The sequence below is a fragment of the Monocercomonoides exilis genome, assembly GCF_001643675.1.
Source record: "Monocercomonoides exilis strain PA203 chromosome Unknown scaffold10-1930038, whole genome shotgun sequence".
NCBI lineage: Eukaryota > Preaxostyla > Oxymonadida > Polymastigidae > Monocercomonoides > Monocercomonoides exilis.
The window spans coordinates 1,882,801-1,905,838 of record NW_027150555.1 but is presented as its reverse complement, the minus strand read 5'-3'; the positions used below and the strand labels follow the sequence as shown (position 1 = coordinate 1,905,838).

Sequence of the window (23,038 nt, the reverse complement as noted above, 5' to 3'; positions counted from 1 at the left end):
ATTTGTTTCACATAACGATCTTTATCCATATTTAATTAAATTAAATTTTTATTGTTTGAAACTCTTTTTGAAGAGCTATTGCAAGTGTATATCTGAACGTTTACTTTGCAATTATTTTATTTAATTAATATCATCCATACAGATAAGTATTTTTTATGAGACTATCGCTTCAGTCACTGGAAGGTCAAAAAGTGACTGTTAACGTGAAGCCTACAAGCACAATTCGTCATCTCAAACATGGAATAGCCCGTGCATTGCATTTGCAAAAAGAAACAGTTTTGATTTTATCAACAGATGCAGAACTTCAAGATTTTGACACGCTTGAATCATTGCATATTGTTTGTCGCAATTTGAGTGTTTTTGTAAAACTTTTCTCTCATGACTTATCAATATTATGTACAGACAGAAAGCAGTTCATTATTTTTCACTGGAGAGCAGGTTTATAACTTTATTATTTTTTTGGGGTTGTTCTGCTTATTTAACAATTATTGAACATTATTTTTTGCTTTAAAGGAAAATGCCATCAGTAATGAACAACCTGAACCTCAAACCTCAAGCCATTTTACTTCTAATTTGCAAGCTGAACATTCAAATACTTCAAATGATGAGCGATTATTCACTCAAACTATTCATCAAGGGTCTGAGTATGCTGTTGAAGCTGAACTGCTTGTACAAATGGGATTTGAACGAGAACGTTCTTTGAATTGTTTGAATGCTGCACATGGAAACATCGATATTGCAATTGAATTTCTTACCACAAATACTCCAGTTGCAAATAATCGAAGAAAAAGGGAGCATAAAAAGAAAAATACTTCAGGACAAAGTGAAACCCCACCAAGTCCAAACCGATCTCAACCTTGTTCTACAATTCAAAACGAACATTTAGAAGAGCATTCAGAATCTGAACATCTAACGGAACAAAATTCATTTCGCGAATACTCTGAAGCTATGGACACAACCATGCATACTCAACATAATTCTTCTTCTTCCTCTTCTTCTTCTTCTTCTTCTTTTTCTTCTTCTTTTGAACTTTCTCACACGCTAAGCCAAAGCCAGGATGTTGCCCAATACACTCCTGATGAGCTGAGCTTTCTGTCTGTGCTGAGACGAGAGAGACTTCGGATGAATGCTGCTCGCGAAGACGACAGCAGCCACAGCCCTTTTGACGAGCATGAAGAAGACGTTGAACACGAATCACACTCGAATGATCTTTCTTCATCTTCCTCTTCATCATCATCCTCCTCCTCCTCCTCATCATCATCATCATCTTCTTCTTCTTCTTCTTCTTCTTCTTCCTCCTCCTCCTACTCGATTTCTTCATCATTTCCTGAGACCATTTCCAATCCCCCGTCTCCTCCTCCTCCCGCTCCGCATTCTCCTCCCTCTGTTCCCACATCCCCTTCTGCTCCTTCTGCCTCTTCTGCCTCTTCTCTCCCTCTCTCTCCTCACATCGCCCCAGCCAACTCTCTTCATTCGGTACAGTCCCATCATTCTCTTCATTCTCTTCATTCTCTTCATTCTCTTCATTCTCTTCATTCTCTTCCTCCTCCTCCCACACCCCCCACCCCTCCTTTCCTGCCCTCTCTTCCTTCTCTTCCTTCCTCACGCCGCAACAGCCTCTTCACTTCACCCTTCGATCCCCCTCTTCCACCTGACGAATGCCAAGAAGGAATACAAGAAGGAATACAGGAATCAATGCCAGAATCAATGCCAGACACAGGCGAGCTCCCAGAAACGCCTCAGATTCCGTCTGATCTGCCTTCGTTGTGCCAAGACGAGGTGCTTTCACAGGCGCCGTCTGCACCTCACTCGGCGCCTCTGTCTCCGCTGGCCGCGTCAGCACACGAATCAGCAGAGGAAAGAGATAACAGATTTGGAGAAGAGGAGGTGGTGGATGAGATGGCAGAGAATGAAGAAGATGATTCACTGCCTTCTCCTGAAAGAGAAATAAACGTGCAATCTTCTTCTTCATCTTCCTCTTCATCCTCTTCTTCATCTTCATCTGATTCAGATGTGCTTAATTTCTCTTCTCTTGCTCCTCCAACAGACTCTGATGAGAACTTAACAGTAATATGTTCATTGCAAGAAAGAGAAAGAGAACATGAGGATGAAAGAGATGAAAGAGAAGAAGAGAGAGAAGAAGAAGAAAGAGAAGAAGAAGAAAGAGAAGCAGAAGATGTGTTGCCAATAACTCCATCGTCACACACATCAGCCAGACGCAGCCCAACAACAGCTTCTCTGCCATTTCGAGACTTTTACGAAAACATCCTCCACAACTACAGGAACGAAGGGCAAGAGAGAGAGGGAAGAGGAAATAGAAATAGAAATCGCAATAGAAATAGTAATAATGATGAGGATGATGAAGATGAAGAAGAAGATGATGATGATGATGAACCACCCACACCAGTTGATATGCTCAGTTTGCAAATGGAAGAGTCTTCAGAAGGAGCAGACGAAGACAGAACAAGAGAGACTAGTCAGAATGTTAATAGAAGAAGAGACAACGAAAGAGATAGACAGGAAAATGAAGGTGAAGACGATGATGATGAAAGTGTAACATCTTCTGATGGAAGCACATCAACAAGTCATTCAAGAGGCCGTTCTGATGCAGAAAGGGCACATTTAGCTGAAGTGAATGATGCTAACAGACTGAATTCTACTTCATCATCATCATCTTCTTCTTCTTCTGTTTTTCAAACAATTCACCCATCTCCATCTTCCTCTTCCCCCTCCTCCTCCTCTTCTTCTTCTTCTGCTGCTGCTGCTGCTGCTTCTGCTTCTGCTTCAACAAGCTCAGAATCCAACACCCCCTCCCCTTCCTCTTCTTCCTCTTCATCATCATCCTCTTCCTCTTCCTCCCAGCCCCTCTCAGCCCATCCTTCTCCCAGCCCCTCTCCCTCCCCCACCCGTTCTGATCACTTCGTGTGGCCCTATCCATCCACTCCTTCCTCTCCCTCTTACTCGCTCCTCCTCCAGCTGAAACACCACCGCCGCTTTTTGGTCATCCGCCGCCTTCTTTTTCGTGCCCCCAACACAATCTCCCTCCTCCTCGACATGCTCCTCAACTACACCCCTTCTGATTCCTCTGCTTCTTCTTCTCTTTCCTCCTCCTCTTCTTCTTCCACCAGAATCAAGCCCCATCTTCTCCTTCTTCAGGAGATTGTGCGTTTCCCATTGGCCTTCATCCAGCTCTTAGCAGGCGACATCAACAACTACGAGGCCAACAGAATAGACAAGATACTCCGCAGCGAAAGAGGAGGGCCCAAAAAGGAGAGCGATGAATTTATCGATGTAAGAGATGAGCAGACGCTGAAGAGGGATCTTTTGAGAGAAGAGCAGGAGAATGCGAGGGAATGGGACAATGCCATCTCTTCATCGGCTGAAGAGACAGAAAAGACGAATCTGTCTGACAACTTCCACACGATGCTCCAGCTGCCCTTTGACATTTACACTCTTTCTTCTCATTCTGTCTTCTCTTCCAGCGCTTTCCCAACACATCCAGCAAACACCAGTGCTTCTTCTCTTCCTGCTCCTTCTCCTCTTCAAAGGAATGTGTTAACCTCAAGTTCTGTCTCTGTTTCATCATCTTCTTCCTCCTCCTCTTCCTCCTCTTCTTCTTCTTCTGTTCCTTCTTCCTCGTCTTCATCTCCTTCCATCTCTCCATCTGCATCTGCGTATCCCTCCCCTTCTCATTCTCCTTCTCTCTCTGCCTCAAGCAAAACCCTATCCGATGTTCTGTCGTGTGAAGCCAATCTTTCCCCCCTCTCTTCTTTCTCCTCTTTCTCCTCCTCTCCCGTCGCCTTCCCTTTCGCCTCAGACTACTCCACAAAGTGCTTCCCCACCCGCTTTGCTGTTGATTCTTCTCTCCACTTCTGCACAGATGCCAGTCAGATGGCAAAGTATCTGTCTATAAAGCCACTCAATGCAGAAAATGATGCCAGCTGGAAAGTCGAATGGAGTTACAAGGCTCAAACGAAGGCACCTTCATCGCTGTCGACTTATTCCACAACAGCAGCTGCAATTGAAACAGAAATTGCAACTGAAAACACAAATGAAAGAGAAAAAGGAGAAAAAGAAAGAGAAAAGGAAAGAGAAAGATTAACAGAATCCGCACAAACAGAGAACAAAAATGACATGTCTGTCAAAACGAGCCAGAGGAGGAAGTCGAAAGTGGAAGATGAACTGGACATAGCAGCACTTAACTTGCCTTTGCCACCGCCTCCTCCGCCACTCTCAGACAGCGACTTTGACGACGATGAAGGAGAAATTGTGGATGTGGATGACTCAATCTTTGATGATGACATTGACGATGAGGTTGAAGGGGAAGAAGAAGAAGAAGATGAAGATGAACAAGAACAACAAGAAAGAAAAGAAGAAATCAAAGAAGGAAGAATGAATGGACAGAATACAAATGGAGAAGACGCAAAAGAGAAAGAGAACAAACAAACAACAAATTATTCGAATGATTCGTATTTGAGCTGTGCCCAGCAGTCATTCGATGTCTCCGCACAGAATGCGCTTGCGTTGGACTCATTTTGCAAAGAAGATCTTTTCTCGTCCACAAACATCTCTTTCTATCTGTCTGACACAAAAACAAAGCCAACTGAAAGAAGTGCCAATCACTCGAAGGACATCAGCAGAGTGATGGAGCTGACTGGATGCGACGAGGAAACAGCACAAGACTATCTGACTAAATGCAACGGAAATGTTTTTATTGCGGTGGAGCTGATTTTGGATTGCTAGCTTTTTTTTATTTGAAGTTGTGGAAAATAAGTTTCATCTCCTAAAATAGAATTTGTTTTTTTATTTTTGTTTTTTAATCTGACGTCAAAGGGATATTTTCTTGATTTTATTTTCAACTTTTGATTGTTCCTCATGAATTGCATCTGTGGTATATCTTGTTCTAGTTTATTGTTATCTTTTTTTTTTGTTTTCTTTTTGTGTATTGTATTTTTCACTTTATTTTCAAGCGTTTAACCTGATTCACACTATGAGGAGTTTGTTTTAAGATTTTTCACTATAAAAATGTACATCTATGTTTTTAAGTTTTTTTATCAATTGTTAATATTTTATTGGATTACTAATCAATTTTCCTATATGAAAGATAATATTTTGGATAAGATCGAATGATAACTTTTTCTTTTTGATGTATATGAATGATACCTCTTTTACTTCTATGTACCCAATGAAGTTATTGGATCCTGTGTATTCTTTCTACAAGTCAGAAGAAGTATTTCTTTCGGAAATAAGAGAATCTCTGGCCCAGGCAATTCTTCAAAAAATTCAAAAGAAAAAAGAAATAAGGGAAATTGTAACAACAGGATTATCAAGCAAGCTGGCATCTTCATTTAGTATGTTAACACATAACTTTCAGAGAGATTTTAAGCAATTTTTTAAAAGTTGACTCAATTCAAGCAAAATATGATGCACAGACTAAAAGCATATTAAACTCAAAGAACGCTTATCAAATGCACCAACAATGCAAAATTCTTTCAGTATGACATATTTTTAATTACATCTTTCAACATTCTATTTAATTTTTTATTTTTATATTTTCCATCAAAAATAAAAGAGCATTGATGGAAATTTCCAAAATGCCCTTCAAAAAATAGAAAATTTGAAAGTTAGTGTTCAAGAAATGCATGAGAAAATATGTGAGCGAGATGCATATCTACAATGCTGCCAACTTGAGAAAACATCATCAAGTGATGAAAAGTCAAGCAACGATAAATTTGTTGAAGAAAGAGTGGTTCAAACAGAAAATAAAGACTTTATCTACAGTTCATTGATTTCTACAGAAGAATCAAAAGTTACACTTCCAGATAGTTCATTTGAAAATCAAAATATTCAAACAGAAATCCTTCCTACTGAACCTTCGTCATCGCAATCAAACGAAGATAGAGCATTAACTGTCATTGATGACGTTGCAAAGGATAATAACAGCAAAGACGAAGATTTACAAAAAGACGATGCAACTGCCATTCCTTCTTCACCGAGCAGAATATCCTCTCAACTGCCAATTGTACATTCTCAATCTCCTTCTCTGTCTTCGCTGGACAATATTGAAATGCCTCCTCTGCCTCTTCTACCACCAACAGCTTCTCCATCTTCGCCATCTTCACCAGGTTTGTCGCTTTCTTCGGATGAAGTGTCTTCTCCTTTGCTGAATGAAATCTCCCTTCCTCCTCCTCCTCCACCTCTATCTCCTCAACCACTTCCAACTTTACCTCTTCCAACTCTTCCTCTTCTCCCTCCTCTTTCTCCTTTCCTTAATCTTCCTCCTTTATCTTCGCCAACTCTGCAACAACAGCCTCCTCCTCCTTCTTCTTCTTCTTTCTCATCTGATAACAATTCATTACAGCAACCTGTTGAATGCTCCACAAATGAGCTCGAAACAGTTTCATCAGAGACTCATTTGCAATCTTCTTCCTTTTCATCTTCTTCGTCATCATCTTCTACTTCTGCTGCTACTGCAATTGATACAACTCTTCAGCAACCAATTTCTTCTGCCAAAAATGTTGAGGGAAATGACTCGAATGAACAACCAGGAAACAACTCTAATTTGGATGGAGATGCACCATTAACAATGCAATCTGAATCATCATCATCATCATCTGTTTCTTCTTCTCCTTCATCTTTTCCTCCTTTATCCTCTTCTTCTCTAACTTCTCCTCCTTCTTCATCTCCTCCATCTTCTTCCTCTCCATCCTCTTTGCCTCAAACAACAGCAAATACAACTGTTATCCCACACTTCGTGCTTCCAGATCCAATTGAGGTACCAAATTTCCCACAAAACAATACTTCCTCCTCCTCTTTCCCTTCTTCTTCTTCTTCTTCTTCTTTGTATGTTCCATTAAATCTGCCAGTTATCGTCAAAGGTGAGAAACCAGAAGGTTCTCTTCTTCCTTTTCCTCCTCTCAAAATTATCCTTCATTCAACAACAGAGCAATTGAATAATAATCATCAAAAACTTCATCATCATCATTATCATCATACTCCTCCCCTCTCTTCTCAAAGGGGAGAAAGCATTGACACACAAAGCAATGGAAGTGATATTCTTCCTTCTTCTTCATCTTCCTCGTCTTCTCTTCCTCCTTCTCCTCATCATTCTCGCCATTCAACTTTGTCTTCTCAATCTTCAAGCTCTTCTGTTGATTCCTCTTCCATTCAGCAAAATTTATCTTCCCTCAACATTTCACCTTCTTCTTCTTCTTCTTCTTCTTCTGTTTTGCCACCTGAGCAAACATCTGCCAACACAGAATTCATCAACACCGATTCATTACAGAATGATTTATATCAACCTCCTCAACCACCTTCTTCATCTTCCTCTTCCTCTTCTTCCACAGCTGCATCTGCTCCATTGTCCATCCAATCCAAAGCGCGAGACAAGACCTCTGCTGCCTTCCAGACGTATGCCAAGCAGTTGGACAGGCAGCTCCAGCAGTCTCATTTGTGTGCAGAGGAAGTCGAAGAGATCAGAGCAGCGATGGTCGAAGGGTGGATGCAGAGGAAGGAGAAGAGGCTGCTCAAATACGAAGAGCACAGAATAAGAGCATTGGAGCTGAGGAGGAAGAAGGCAGAGGAGAAGAAGAGGAAGGAGATGGAAGAGAAGGAAGAGAAGGACGAGAAAGAAAGAAAAGAGGAAAAGGAAAGAGAAAGAGAAAGAGAAAGAAAAGAAGAAGAGGATGATAAAACTGAAAATAAATCGAATATAAACACAGAAGTCAGTAATATTGAAATTAGCTCACAAACTGTACCTTCATCATCATCTTCTTCTTCTTCAACAGAAAGCATTGAAGAACAGAATGTGGATGAACAATCAACAAATGCAGCTGACGATTCCCTTCTTCATCCTCCTCTGAATATTCCTCCTCCTCCTCCTCTTTCCGCTCAAGCTCAATTCAATGCCTCTGCTCTCTTCTCAACTACTTCTTCCATACTCCCCTCTGCCCCTCCTTATCCTCTCTCTGCTTCTTCTTCTTCTTTATCTTCCTCATCTTCCCCCTCTTCTTCTTCTTCTCTCTCATCCAGCACATCTTCCCTTCCTCTCCCATCCAATCCATCCAATCTATCAAATTCTTCCTTCTCTTCTGATTCCATTTCTCTTTCGCTCACTTCTTCTTCTGTTGTTGCTGTCGCCCCCATTCCAAAACATCCTTCGCCTGCTCTCTCACAAGCATCACAGACTTCTCAGACATCACAAAACTCAAATGAATTGAATGAAGTGAATGAATTGAATGAAACAAATGAATCGAATATTTTGTCTTCTTTGATGGAGGAGGAGGGTGAGGCTGAACAGACACAGCAGAATTCGTCTCAATCTAATTCATCTGCTCATTCAAATAAGACAAAGCAGAAAAATCAGAACAATCAAAATAGCCAAGTTAATCAGAATGTGTTAACAACATCATTAACCTCACCATTTTCTCTATCTGTCTCTCCTCCTGCTTCATCTTCTTCATCTTCTTCCTCATCCTCATCCTCTTCAATATCCAATGGACATGCTAATCTTCCTTCTGTAAATGCTTCTTCTTCATCATCCTCCTCCTCCTCATCATCATCATCATCATCAGTGTCATCTGTGCCTTCTGTTCAACAAACATCCCAATCATCTGCACAACCATCAAATTCTTCCTCTTCCTCTTCTTCTTCTTCTTCTTCCTCTTCTTCTTCTTCTCTTTCCAATCCTTTTGCTGCTGCTGCTTCTTCATTCACTTTTGGAGAAGACGAACACGAACAGACAAAATCACCAGATTTGCCCAGCATTCAACGAACTGCTCAACTTTTTGCTAATTCTTCCTCTTCCACATCCTCTTCTTCCTTTTCCTCCTCCTCCTCCTCTTCTTCTTCTTCTTCTTCTTCTTCTTCTTCTTCTTCATCGACTTATCCACTCCCTGTTCAACCCTCTCGCCATCAGCACACTCGAGACTTGGATATTCCCCCACTCCATTCAGGTGCCTCTGTTGGCAATCCTTTCCATCAATCTTCTTCCATCACCTCCTTTTCCCAGCCACGCGGAAAGGGCACAAAAGGAACAGCTGCCAAGACACAATATCAGATCGCTCCTGTTTATTCTCTACCAGCTGCTGATTCATCTTCCTCTGCAATTATTTCTCCGTCTGCTGCGATTATTTCTCCGAGGGAGTTTGACTCTTCGATCCTGCCAAATGAAAGCGGAAATGCGTTTGATGACTTTGTCATCACTTCTGACATCGCAACAGCTTCTGCTCGCACAGACGATTCTTTGGCTATGTTGATTTAATGTTTTCCTAAGTGAATAAATAAAAAGAAATTAATATTTGTAAAAATGTTTTCCGATTTTTTCTTTTTGTTTTCTACTATTTTTCATTTAATCATAGGCATTTTTTTCATTCGAACTTTCTTTTTTTTTTTTAATTGGCTTATAATTTTTGTTTGCTTGGTAGTTTGTTATCTAGTTTTGGGGATGATTAGTAAAATATTATTGTAATTTGTGTTTCTATTTTGCTTTAATTTAATAATTTTTTATAATAAAAACTCCAATTTCAGTATGTCTGTATTAGTATATTCGATTGCTTTTTCATAATATGATTGTGAGTTTCTATGTTTTCTTGTCTCTATTATTTGACTTATGTTGTATTATTAATTTGATTCATTAGATGGAATAAAAACAAAACAAGAGGAAAACAGAGAAAGAGATTTTTAAAATGTGGAATAAGAAGCAATTTGAGGATGAAGATGCTAACCATAAAATATGATGTAGTCTTTAAAAAAATAAAATAAAATAAAATAAAATAAAATAAAATGAGAATGGAAGATAGACAAAAAAAGAAAGGAATGAAATGTTTCAGCGTTGTGTATCTTCTTGCATGATTTGCTGGATAAACTGATTGACTGAATCATAATGATGCCATATCTCAATCAGCCGTGTGCGATTCTAAGAAAGAAAAAGAATATATTCAACAAAAGACAATTTGTTCAGAAAATTAAATGAAATAAAACAAAACCTTTTTGTGTTCTTCTTCTCTTGCTTTGTTTTCCATATCGACACGTGTCTTCTTTTCTCTGTCAACAATCTCATCTTCCTGAAAATATAAAGAAATAAACAGAAATAATTGTTCATTCACAAAGTTATAATGTTAAAAATAAATGCAAAGTAATATATGCATCTATATAAGGAATTAATAATCCACCACACCTTCTCATGAATCTTCGCCTGTCTGAACTCGCTGCTGTTCTTCAGCGACTGCTGCAAGCTCGGCTTGTCGCTGAGCACTGCCTTCTCCTCCGCACTCATCACATCCTCATCGCCACTCCCTGCGCCATGTGCTCCTCCTGCTGCACTCGCCGAGCTGCTGCCATCAGCTGCCGATGAAGCACCTGCTGCAGACGCCCCACTGCCGCTGCTTCCGCCTCCGCCCGGCGCGCTTATCCGCTCCGACTCTCTCATCGCGTCGGCTGCCATCAGCTCGGCCTCTCTCGTCTCCAGCCGCACCAAATTCTGAAAGTCCAGCTGGATGCGGTCTTTCGTCGTGGCAAACATCTCCTTCAGCTTCGCGCCGTATTGGTCGAGGATGGACTCTGCCTGCTCCACACGATGCTCCTCAATCTCCATCAGCTCCTTCAGCAGCGCCTCGTTCGCATCTTCCAGCTGCTTCATCGTCTCTGGCGACAGAAGCGAGTCATTCGCACTCGTCGGTCCATCCACCAGCGCTGCTTCCAGTTGTGCTGTGATCCCCTTCCGCAGCTTGCTGAACTTCGCAAGAATCTCCTGCGATGTTGACACTGCCTGCTCTTCAATCACATTCATCGCATAGTTCATCTCCTCCTCTTCTTTGCGCTTTGGAGAGGAATAAATAAAGATTAAACAAAATAGATTGTTCATTTCAATTATTGTCCAATAGAAGGATAACATACCCTGAGATCCAGCTGCCCAGCCATGTACTGTTTGAACTCATCAATAACAGCAGCACATTCTGTGCGATATTCTGCTAAGCATGCATCTACCACGCGCACATACTTCAGCTTCGTCTGATACTCCTGGTCGTTCTCCACCATCTCCTGGAAGAACACATCCAGCCCTTCAAAGTTCGCAGCACGCGCAAGTTCCTTCTGCTTCTCCAGCGCAGCACTTGCCTCTTTCGCCAGCTCAGCATTCAAATCCTGTGGGAAAGAAAGCATTTGAAGTGAGAATTTTAAAAAAATTTTTTTTAATATTGTTCAATTTATTTATATTCGTCATTTCAAATTAAAATTGACATACTTCTTGTTCCAACTTCGCCAGATCTTCTCCATAAAGCTCACGAGCTCGAATCACTGCATCCACATTCACCATTTTATAGTCCAAATATGCCAGTGTTCTGATAGCCTGCCCTCCTCTCAGCGACACAAGCCCTCCTCTTTCAGCTGCTGCCAGTGAAATATCAACAGGCGTGCTCATCGTGATCATCCCAGTCGATATTCCTCCTGCCCCAACAACTGCCGGGTCGTTTGCTGCCTCCAGCACTGCCCCTGTCCGCCCCACCATTCCGCCTGCTCCTCCGCTGGCGCTGCTGCCTCCTCCAATCTGCGCCCCACTGCTTCCGCTGTTTCCTCCACCGAGCGTCTCACTCAGCATCGCTCCTGCTGTTCCCATCATCCCTCCGTCGCTTCCGCCTCCAATTCTTCCTCGCCCTTTCTCTCCCCCATCCAATGCAGCCATCATTGCGCCTGACGACGCTGATGATGCACTCGAGCTGCTTCCTGCTTGGAGAAGCGGGTATGAAAGATATGCAAGAACAAATGTTGCGTAATCAGAATCCTTTGTAAGTGGATTGCCAATCAATGTTAATGATTGAAGGTGTTTCAGAGTACGAAGTGGTTTGATCTAAAAAAAGTTAATTAAAATGGAAGAGGAAATGAGAATAATTGAATTTGTTAAATTTTGATTGCATGCCTTTTCCATTTCATCAATTTCATTATCTCCAACTGAAAGAATTTGAAGTGAAGTGAGTTGAGCGAGTGGAGTTATATCCTTAATTTTGTTGGAAAATAGTGATAACTCTTTAAGGTTAACTAAGGTTTCTAATCCTCCTTCAGTTGGAATTTCAGAGATTTGATTAAATGAAAGATCTTTATTGGAAAAAATTACAATTTCAAAAAATGAAGTTTGGTAGCATAGCAGACCTAATAACTCGAGAGATACAAGCGATGAAAGATTTTCTATTACTGTAATGTTATTGTTATCGAGTTTAAGCGTTGTAAGTTTAGAATATCCATCCAAATTTTCAATTTTTCTAATTTCTTTTCGGTTTGTTAAAGAGTTATATTAATAAAATTGAACGTTTAAACAATATTTATTAATATTGTTGCACACTTTTAAATGATAAAATTATTGAAGGAGTCAATGATAATTTATCAACAATAATTTTTTGTTTCGCAACGCTTTTTGCTACCAATTCCTCGTTAATGACTCTAATAACTGACTCTGGATCAAGAGTTTTGCTTTTTTTACGGTTTATTGCATCGAGAGTTGCCATTTATTTCGTTATGATCGTGAAAAATCGAACGAAAAACTCTTTGAACTAATTCTCCCATAGGTTTTAATTCTAATTCCACAAAATCATGATTTATTTTATTTTCACAACTACTGGGTGTAATCTGCATTGTACATGTGTGTTGCTGATTTATAAATTGACTATTCCTATTGCATGATTGTTTATCGTAATGCATTTATTTTTATAATGCTTTTTTGATTCCAATAATTATCAATAAAAAACTCTCAAGATTGTGGAAATGATCCAGAGGAAATGTGCATGCCATTAAAACCAACTTATACAGTCGAGGAACTGCAAGCCTTTTTAGAAAAAGACGTTAAGGTTAGCAAGGAAAAGCCGACTCTTGTTCTTTATGGAGGAGAACCCTTGATAAATCTTCCTTTTGTGGCTCAATTGTTAGAGCAAGTTGATGCTAATTTTGTTTTACAAACAAATGCAACATTATTAGATAGATTATCAAGAGCTCAACTTGAACAATTTGCATCAATACTCGTTTCAATTGACGGTGATAAAGAGACTGTAGATAGAAATCGCGGGGCTGGAACGTACGATAAATGCATCGCGGGGTGTAAAGCAGCTTTGGAAAAGGGACGGATTCGCAATTTGGTTGCTCGTGGCTGTGCAATGGAAGGAAATGATATTTTTGCTTCTGCGATGCATCTCTTGCATCACCCGACGATTCCGTTCACACACTTTTATTGGCAACTTAACGTAGGCTTTGATGCGCCAATGAGAGATACATTTGAAACATGGGTTCGTGAGAGTTATAATCCAGGTATTACGAAATTAGTTAATGAATGGATCAGGGTTATGGAAACAGAAGGCAAAGTGATGGGAATCGTTCCATTTTTGAGTCTCACTGAGTCAATGCTTGAAATGGATGAAAAGGGTGAAGTTATTGAGCCTCGTATATGGACAGGTCCCGAAGAAATTGAAGAAGAAGAGACAGAAGATGAATTCGACATTGAAGATCTGTTGCCAGCTGTCAAGAAAGCAAAAGAAGAAATGAAAAAAGAGAAGCTAGCTGCTGCAGCTGCACGTGCATCTTCCTCAGCAACTCCTTCATCATCTTCTTCTCCTGAAACAATGGTAAGACCTGACCCCCGTCCTCTTCGTCCATTGCGCTGCGGTATTGGCTACAATGCCTTCTCTATCGCTACAGACGGGAAAATTGCCGGATGCCCTTGTGGCGTTGGGGAAAAGTGGAACATGCTGAGCGATGACTTTAAAGAAGTGGCTGACCCACGTGCGTCGCTTTGCGGGAAATTGAAGTTTACACCGCCCTGCACTGAGTGCGACATTGCTGATCTGTGTGGAGGTCGATGCACATACTGCAATCACACTAAATATTGGGGCGGAAACTATCATCGTGTTGTGTGCAATTTGACAATTAGACATCTGATAAATGAATTGATTAGAGTTTTCCCAGTTGTGAAAGGTCTTCTTAAATCTGGGAAAATAGAAAGAGAGCCGTTTACATATCCTGCTGAACAATACAGCCTTGAAGTTATTCCTTAGTTGTTTTTTTAGAGTATTTATCATTTCAAAAAATGTTATTCCAACAAAGATTTTGAAAAAAAAAAATAATTGATCAATAACATATTGATATGGGAGAGTCAGTGAAAAAATCAAAATGTCATACAGACCGCCAACAGGACAACGACTTGCTGGAAGTGGCCTTGCAAGACCACCGACGGGTGGAGGAAGGCCTGGAACGGGAACACGTGGAGTTATTCCAGGCCGCCCCGGAAGTGGAATTCGCGGACAAGGCGCACGTCTGACAACTGCCGCTGGAATTGGTGCAACAGTTGGAGGTTTTCATTCGTACAAAAAATTAAATTTTGATTAATATTTGCAATTCTTTTCGGAATGATATTTTCTATGAAGGTGGAATTGGAGGAGGAGCAGTTATTCCTGAAAAGAATATCTACTCTGTCCAAATACGAAATAAAATGAATGAAATACAGAAGGAAATTGACAGACTCAATGACGATATGATTGCCCGTCAAGATGATGGAATTAGACTTCAACAACTTCGAAAACAGTGTGTTGCGATCAAATCTATTTGTTTTGTTTTAATTTGTCACTATGAAAAAGATTACAAGATCAGGGAATACAAATAAAAGAATTGTATCAGGATTTACAAGATATGAATGCAGTTAATGAACTTGCTGAACAACGTGTCTATTTAGGTGGATTAAGTGAGCAAGATGTTGATGTTTGTAATTTTGTGAATATTTATTATTTCCTAAAGCAAACTTTAATTCATGAATTTACTTACTAAAGAACGAGCTTAACAAAAAACAAGAAGAGACATCTGTTCTTGCATCCAAAAATGAAAGGATGAGAAATGAAGTGGACAAGATATTTACTCGAAAAGAAGAGTATAACACAACTATTTTATAATTATTATCAATTAAATTTTTAAATGGCAATCTGTTAATTTTTGAAAATATTTGATTTTCATTGATGTTTTAACAGAGTTTTGGATGAGATAAAACGTTCTGAAGATGAAATAGAAAGAAGGCAAGAAGAATTCGAACAAATTGTAAGCCAACTCGTATGTTAATTAATTCTTTGCAAAAAATCAATATCATCATTTATATTTTGTAATTTTTTTTTAATTTTGGAATCAAATTAATCGGTTTTTTCAATATTTTGTAATGAAATTTTTCTATTTTATCAGACGCCTCAAGAGCAAGAGGGATATCATGCAATGCTCGAAGAAAAAGAGCGTTTGGAGCTTGAGAAGTCAGACCTCCAGGCACAAATCGACTCAGCCATGCAGCGTCTGAAGAAGATGGAGGATGAGGTTGGGGCAGACCCGCGGAGAAAGCGTGGAATGGCACTGCGACAAAAACTGGAGCGATTGCAGCGACGGTCGCAGGAGTTAGACGATGAACTAGGAATGGGTGGGGGAATATCAGAAAGCGACCCATCGGTGCTCGAACTGGCGATCCTTCCAGGCGACGACAAAGAAACCGTTAAGCGAAAAATGAGAGAAGGGAATGTGAAGACTAAGGAGTATGAAGAACTGACTCAGCAGGAAGAAAAAGCAATGGCAGATCTGCGAAAGGAGCTGCTGAAGGTTGGAATGGACGAAATGAAGAAAGAGGACGAAGAGAAACTCCGATCGGATCTACAGAAGCTTGTGGAGAAAGAGCGCGAGGTGGATGACTGGATGGCCTCGTTCAACACTGCAAGGAAAGAGGAAGAAGACAAGAAAGTTGCCCACCAGGAGACGATTGTGAATCTGCTGCTGCACATTTCGAAAGGACTGAAGCATTCCAATGCTCTCTTCACAACAGACGAGGTTGCACAGACACAGGACGATTTGGAATTCAAACGGGGGCAGGCAGAAAGCGCAATCAACACAAGAGAACAGCTGAAACAAGGTTTGATGTTCAGAATTTAGAAAATGTTTTGAGTTGATAATCCTCGTTTTTTATTTCAATGAAAATTTTTGTATTTTCTGTATCTATTTTCGTTGTTGAATACTTATTCTATTAAACCATTTTTCCAATCAAAATAACAGATTTGGCAAAGAGGAAAGCAGATTTGGAGCAAATGAAGACGATGGAGCAAACACTAACAAATGAGCTAGAGTCACTCGCGCAATCCACAAAGACTGCGCAGGAAGAAATCAAGCTGTACAGTAATTTGGATGCTCTGAGGGAAAAGTTCAAGATCAGCGGAGAGGAGTTGGCACGCGAAGAGCAGCATCTCTCGCGCCGAATGGAGAGGATGAGAGAAACTGCTGAAGCTGTTTCGGCAGAAGTGGATGAAATGAAGGAAAGAGCGAAAGTAGATAAGCCTATTTTACAGTTGGAAACTCTCGAAAAGAGAGTGAAGGCTCATTATAGACAAATATATGAATTGCAACATTGTTTGTTGATTTTTTATTTTCTTTATTGACAGTTGATATGCAAATTTTGCACTTTTTTATGATGAAATGCATTATTACCAAATCTATATTTTTTATCTTTACTCAGCTCTAACAATTGCAGAAAGAGAATCATCAACCACAAAGATGCATGATGAATGTAACACTGCAGTCAAAGAAATTAATGCAATGCACATCACAATTGCTACACAGTCACCCACTTCAATCACAACTTCTGCAGCCATTTCCTCATCTTCTGATCAAGTTTCAATGTGATTCTATGAATCCAATCCGAAAATGTTAAAAATTTGAACATCATATCATATGATTCATGGCTGGTATCTTTTTTTTCTTTTTTTGAACAACAATTGTTTGTTTAATTTGATGCTTTTTTATTCTCTTTTTAAAGTTTTGAAATTGAATTAAAATGTTTTTAATTTGATTCAAGATTGTATTCTTTTTGAATTGTATTTTTATTCAGGAATTCTATAAATGCAAATTGTTTTTTAAAAAAAATTAAAATAACATAAATATTTGGTGGTGTAATGGATGAAAGCAATAATTCAATCAGTTTTCATTTAAAAAATGGTGCATAATTCTTGCATTTATTAAAAATCAACGTTTCATCCCAAGCTATCTCCGAATCATATCATTATAAATCTTTCATTCACATAGAAAAATATTTTAAAATTAAAAAACAAAAACATTTGAAATCAATGAGTGTGGAACAAAATTCAAATAGAATAATTTTACGTGCCAAAGCATTTTTTTTTAGAGATTAATTTCAAAATGGGAAAAAAATTTTTTGATGAAATTTGTTTCACACAACATTATCAAAATCCCTTCGAATCTTTAGGATTTTTCCTTTTTCCTTTTTCCTTTTTCTTTTTACTTTTTTCTTTTTTCCTTTTTCCTTTTTCCTTTTTCCTATTTCCTTTTTCCTTTTTCCTTTTTTATTTTTTATTTTTATTTTTATTTTTATTTTTATTTTTTTATTAAACAGAAAATTCGAACTGTATGTTATTAATTCAACGAATAACTGTGGGCTCTTGTAACAAAAGAATGAAGTGACATCGACTTCAATTCATTTTTTTGACTTCATCATAGTGATAATTTATTGCATTGGAAAAAAATTACAGACTTTCAAGGTTTATTTAACAATTCAAAAAACTTTAAATGATAAATAACTTTTTCTTTCCATCTCTAATTTTGAAATGGGGGAAAATATGGACTTACAAGCTTTTTATGCACAATGCACGAAAAAATTGTTTCACTTATAACTTAATTTCGCTTTTTCAGATTTCAGAATAAATTTAATTTTAATATCCGTTAACATGCATCGTTGAAATCAAATCATCAAAATTTCCAACATTTCACGAATGTCAAAAAATGAACCCATTTTTATAATGTTTTTTATTCTCTCAAAGTCAATTAAAAGTGAATAAGTTTTTAATGAAAATGCCTGAAGCTAAATATTTAGCCCCATACGTGTCATTGTTTTTGAAAAGTCGTAAGTGTTTTATTTTCAAATTTTCATTTCCAGATCAAATTTCTGTTCCCGCTCACATTCCTTCAATGAATTGGTATTTCCAACTTGAAAATGTTACAGATACTTACTGTTCTTGTTAATTGTTAATTCTTTTTGTATTATTGAAATTAAGAAAAACAAAGATTTGGTGAATATTTTGTTTATTTTATAATGTTTTTTTTGAAATGCTCCATGAAATATGAATGAAAAAAACTCTTACACATATCAATTGTTCGCCAAGTGTTGTTTATTGCGGAAGTCCAAAATAAACTGAAATTCTGTCGATGTTCATTATTCCCCATTCCCCTCCCTTTGTTTGTCTTGTTTTTCTTGTACATGAAAGCGGCAATGATTTATTGTCCAATTTCACAATTTCGTTCACTTTTTGGAAGCTTTCTTCGAAAATCTGAGCTGTTGAAGGAGCTTTATGAAAATCATTAACAAGTCCACTTTCATTAGAAGCAGAAAAAATGTTTATCGATGAAGAAACTTGTAATATTACGTTCATTCTAACCCAAAAAAGTTATTTTACGCTGTCGTGTGTTGAACCAAACCTGACCTGTTGAATATGAAGCTTCCAGAGAGAGAAAATTAATATATCCAAAGACTGCAACAAGTGTGTTGTGTTCGGAGGTGAAACCAAAAGCAATATATTTTCTTTGGCTGGTCGAGTCAATATGTTGTCCGACAGGTGTATTCGGCACCCATCAAGCATCAACACTGCTTGTGCATGTGTATCTGGCAAAATCATGCTTTTTATGTTGACATGAGGAATGAAAACTTTCTCAATCCAGTTTTCATACATCTTCTTTGTGAAATAATACGATTTTTCAATTTCCACACAACCAAGAATTCCGATTTGGTAACCAAGAGACTGAAAAGATCTTATGTTGAATGGTTTTTGCACCAGAAAACAGGGAGGAACAAATGTTCCATCAAGTGAAATACAATGAAGCAATGATAACCTTTTTTATCCTCTGTCAACATGCATGTGATCAATAACACGATTTTCATTTGTTCCGACTGTTAGGTTCACCTTTCTTGTGTCTTCATAGGCATGATAACCTGATTCATCAGCACAGAAGATCATGGATGAATATTTTCCACACACATATTGAACCAAATGATTTTTCCAAGTGATTATGCTTTGTTCCGATATTTTCATTCTTTTTTCGTCTCTCACGCTTGAAGAGACGACCATCAATTCCTCGCTATGCCTTTTAATGAATGAAGAATGAAAATTGTGAGAAGGCGTTTTGTGCCAAACTTTTGCAACAACGACTCTCAGCGTTTTCGTAGTGATTTGCTTTCCTTTATCTCTCAAATTTTCCAGTATTTCCTTGACTCATTTTTCTTGCTTTCGAGTCATCAACATGTTTTTTTTCTCAATCACCTTTTTCCTTATATATTAGGTTCGAATCTGGCAGACAAGGCTCGGTGTGCAGTTGAGCGCCGATGCAATTCGCACGTTAGAAGGAATTTTGACTTTTCTCATTTTGCAAGCGTCGAAGAAGGAACGAATTAATGAAACTTTTGTTTTTGAAGGGTTTCGAGACAAGAAAAATGAAAAGAAGTGGAGGTCTTATTTCGGAATGAATCCTGTAAAAACTGTTTCAAATAAAGATAAAATAAAAGATGATTATTCCAAAGGCTTTTCCATTGAAAAGATTGAAAAATCAGTTTAACCGAAACAACTATAATGATTCAAGAATTATTGTTGACAACATTTAACAATAAACATGAACGATGAGTGACTGTATTTCGATCAATCTTGTGTGGATTCCGAGAGGGAACAGAAGTTTGATCAAGATAAGCAAATACGAAAATGTTTTGTATTAAACATTTGCAACTTTTAAAAAAGAATAACGAATATGAATTACAAAGACAGATCTCAAATAATAATTAAATAAAATGAAAAAAAAAGGTATAAAGTTTTCAATTCTGAATGTTGCAAATAATAATATTCGACAAATAGAAGTTGAGAAGGATAAAAACTATTAAACCAAACTGGTAATAAGCACGTCATATTCAGTCATTTACTGTCTGAGTTTCATGTTGTCATGAATAACTCAATGTAATTTTTTCCTGTTTTGACATAATAAAGTGGATATTTAAAATAAAATACATGAATGTTCATTTGCCCGAAAAAAAAGTTTTCTTTGAATGAGAAAGTTGAATTTTTATCTGGATTGAAAAAAGATAAAAAACAGAATCATCAATTAAACAATAAAAAATTCATTTTATCACACCATCCATCACTCTTTAACAAAACCAGAATTCGAATTGAATGCATTTGCACAAAAAAATTTTTCAGATATATATATGAATATTTTTAATTTTTGTGTTTCGCTTTCAAAAAATTTTAATATTATTTAAGAAAAATCACTCACATATAGCAAACGAATTTTTTCAAATATTATTACTGGAAATTTAGTAAATTATTTTCTATTAACTTTGATTTCTATTCTAACAGAGTCTCTTTTTCTTCCTTTGTAATAATAATAAAGTTTGATAAAAAGTTATTTTTAATTACCATTAAAGAGATTATTCGAACTGATGCATTTCAACTGGTTCACCAAATGTTTTTTTTAAAGAAATGTCAAAAATAAAAATAAAAATAAAAATAAAAATAAAAATATAAATATGAAGAAAAGAGGATTTCATTAGAAAAATTATTAAACAAATATTTGTAATAACAGTACTCAATTGTAAAAAACGAGAAAAGTGTAATATAAAAATTGAGCTAAAATAATCTTTTAACTCTGAAACATACATAAAAATTATTGATCTGGATTTGAATAAGTAATTGTAAAAAACATAATACATATAAAGAATTCAAAAGCAAGCATTATAAAAAATAAAAATAAACCGAATGGGGAAAAAGCAAATCTCAGCTATTCTTGCAACCGTTCAGCTAAATAATACGGACTTGAATTACAATTATCAATTAAAATGCTTCAGTTCTTTTGATGTTCTCATGTTTTTTTCTTTTTCTTCTTTTTCTTCATTTTGTGCAAAAATTCAACATTTAACTTTTCAGATAAATAAGCTTCTTGATCATAATATTCTTTCGAATCGTCATGTTCAACTTTTTTCTCTTCAAAAAAATTTCTGGAAGATGAATGCTTAAATAGAGTTCCAGCCGATTCTATAATAATTGCTCCAACACTTTCTTTTTCATTGGAAAAAACGAGATCTTTATCTGAAAAAGGAAAAGTATCATTTTTCTTATTTTCATTTCCGTTTGTGTTGTTTTGAAGATTTGACGTAGTTAATGTGGTTTCATGAAACATTGGCAATGGTTCATTGTGCAAGTTATCATTGCAATCAACAAAATTTTCCGAAGATTGATTAATTTTATTGGCAAAAAAGGATTTATTTTCAGTCTCATCAAACTTATCATTTCTCATTCCATCAGAAGAGCATTTTTTCCTCCTTTTTCTAATTCCATTTTTCCCTTTCTTTTTGTTTTTTTGCTTTTTTGCATCATCAAATGCATTCCCATCAGAGAATCTTTCAAAGTCTTCATTCATCACAGTAAATGGAGAAATTACATTCAATTCCGTTAATTCATTAGCCTTTGTATTATTCAGTTCGTTAGCACTCATTAAACTTTCAACTGCATTTTCATCTATCTTAATTGATTGGGATGCTTCATTTCCCTCCTCGATTGGAGATTTGCAACTTTTCATTCATTCAAATAAATCAAATTGTATTTCATTTGTCGCAAAGGTTCGATTATCCTCTTCACTTCTATTTTCAATCTCTTCCATTATTTTCAAATGCTCTGAATCTGAATTTTCAGTTTTCTTTTCAGTTTCAATTTGCTTTTTTCGGAAAAGAAAAGTTATAAAAGCTAATACAAGTACAATTCCGACAATAAAAACAGCACACACAATGAATGCAACAAAATACCACTCATACTTTCTTTTTCCCTCCTCGGCAGATTCAATTTTTAATTTTGATTCATTTTTGCTTTTTATGATGAAAGTCTCGGTAGATGATAATGAATTACTTTCCCCATAAAGAATGCAAATCGATATTTCTGTCTCTTCTCCCGCATTTGCCAGTTGTACTGATGAAATAATTGTCTGAATTTCATTCTCATTCAAAAACTCATCTTCGTCAATCTCTAGTTTCTCAGTCAGCTCATCAATCTCACTTTTGAAAAACACTTTTAATAACAAATCGCATGGAAGAAGCAGCTGTTCAATCAGAGTCATGCTCATGCTCTCGCTCGAAATAGAAGCATTCTTCACTTCTTTCAGAACTGGAATGAAGAATGCTGAGACTCCTCTCCTGCTATCCCTCTCAAATCACATCCACCATTCAACATCCAAAGTGACGTATTATCCTTCAATCCATCTCCTCCTTTTAAACATATCAAATTCAATGTTCCAGAATCTGAACAGATGATATTTCTTCGAAGTGATGAATATCCCTCAATTGATGGATTGTTGCTGATGAACTCTCCTTTCACAATTATGATATTTCCTCCACTCATTGTTATTCCACCTTCTGGTGAATTCCAGATTGTTGTTTCTTTCATCATCACAGAACTCTTCACAACATCCATGAGAGATCCATTCCATCTGCACAACTCTTCTTCCCTTCCATTCATCTTATTCAAAAGCTCACCTTCTTGCTCACCTTCTTCTCCTTTAAATATGTTTGAACCAATCTTCACATCCGCGCATTCGCAAGCCTCCATGATTTTCCCTCTCTTGTTTGGATTCTTGCATTTAGCAAAAGAACAGTTTTGCAATCTGACACTATTTTCAGCTCCATATATCTTCACTACACTTCCAGCGTAACAAACAGATACATTTGCTCCTTCAAGTATCACCATCTCAACCTCTGACTTTCTCCCAATGCAAATCACATCTCCTTCACATATTATTTCTGAAATGTTTGTTTTAAGCATCAACACATTCGAATCTTCACACAACACAATCAATGGTGCTCTCAGATGCAAACAGCTGAATTCCATTTCCCACATTTTCAATTCTCCACTTTCCACACTCACAATCGTGTTGCCCAACTTCAGCTCAACAGCAGACGAAATAAACTCGCAACTTCGCATCTCCATTGAGCCATTTTTCACTTTCAAAA

The 23,038-nt window shown here is 37.4% G+C and overlaps 6 protein-coding genes across 6 annotated transcripts; 4 read left to right on the top strand and 2 right to left on the bottom strand.

Moving 5' to 3' along the window:
* Positions 1-155: 155 nt before the first annotated feature.
* MONOS_6463 (uncharacterized protein) lies at positions 156-4,743 on the top strand (the record flags this gene model as incomplete). The annotated part of the gene is made up of 3 exons (XM_067876700.1): positions 156-338; positions 403-438; positions 514-4,743. The coding sequence occupies 3 exons, from the start codon at positions 156-158 to the stop codon at positions 4,741-4,743; spliced, it is 4,449 nt and encodes a 1,482-aa protein (XP_067732229.1).
* Positions 4,744-4,990: 247 nt separating this feature from the next.
* MONOS_6462 (uncharacterized protein) lies at positions 4,991-9,674 on the top strand (the record flags this gene model as incomplete). The annotated part of the gene is made up of 5 exons (XM_067876699.1): positions 4,991-4,997; positions 5,047-5,060; positions 5,192-5,351; positions 5,401-5,495; positions 5,573-9,674. 5 exons carry the CDS (start codon positions 4,991-4,993, stop codon positions 9,260-9,262), a joined length of 3,966 nt encoding a protein of 1,321 aa, XP_067732228.1. The 3' UTR covers positions 9,263-9,674.
* On the bottom strand, positions 9,598-12,542 carry MONOS_6461 (putative leucine-rich protein, related). Its single transcript, XM_067876698.1, has 8 exons — positions 12,335-12,542; positions 12,145-12,261; positions 11,915-12,090; positions 11,243-11,845; positions 10,897-11,142; positions 10,178-10,819; positions 9,987-10,064; positions 9,598-9,916 (listed from the first exon to the last, which is right to left on the bottom strand). The coding sequence occupies exons 1-8, from the start codon at positions 12,495-12,497 to the stop codon at positions 9,827-9,829; spliced, it is 2,115 nt and encodes a 704-aa protein (XP_067732227.1). The 5' UTR covers positions 12,498-12,542; the 3' UTR covers positions 9,598-9,826.
* Positions 12,543-12,553: 11 nt separating this feature from the next.
* On the top strand, positions 12,554-14,099 carry MONOS_6460 (putative 7-carboxy-7-deazaguanine synthase). Its single transcript, XM_067876697.1, has 2 exons — positions 12,554-12,631; positions 12,745-14,099. The coding sequence occupies exons 1-2, from the start codon at positions 12,583-12,585 to the stop codon at positions 14,031-14,033; spliced, it is 1,338 nt and encodes a 445-aa protein (XP_067732226.1). The 5' UTR covers positions 12,554-12,582; the 3' UTR covers positions 14,034-14,099.
* A 26-nt stretch (positions 14,100-14,125) lies between these two features.
* Positions 14,126-16,863, top strand: MONOS_6459 (putative Intraflagellar Transport Protein 72). The gene is made up of 8 exons (XM_067876695.1): positions 14,126-14,329; positions 14,403-14,559; positions 14,613-14,733; positions 14,802-14,899; positions 14,997-15,075; positions 15,202-15,910; positions 16,051-16,401; positions 16,508-16,863. Exons 1-8 carry the CDS (start codon positions 14,149-14,151, stop codon positions 16,672-16,674), a joined length of 1,863 nt encoding a protein of 620 aa, XP_067732225.1. The 5' UTR covers positions 14,126-14,148; the 3' UTR covers positions 16,675-16,863.
* A 5,327-nt stretch (positions 16,864-22,190) lies between these two features.
* On the bottom strand, positions 22,191-23,015 carry MONOS_6458 (uncharacterized protein; the record flags this gene model as incomplete). The annotated part of the gene is made up of 1 exon (XM_067876694.1): positions 22,191-23,015. The coding sequence occupies one exon, from the start codon at positions 23,013-23,015 to the stop codon at positions 22,191-22,193; it is 825 nt and encodes a 274-aa protein (XP_067732224.1).
* Between the last annotated feature and the right edge of the window lie 23 nt (positions 23,016-23,038).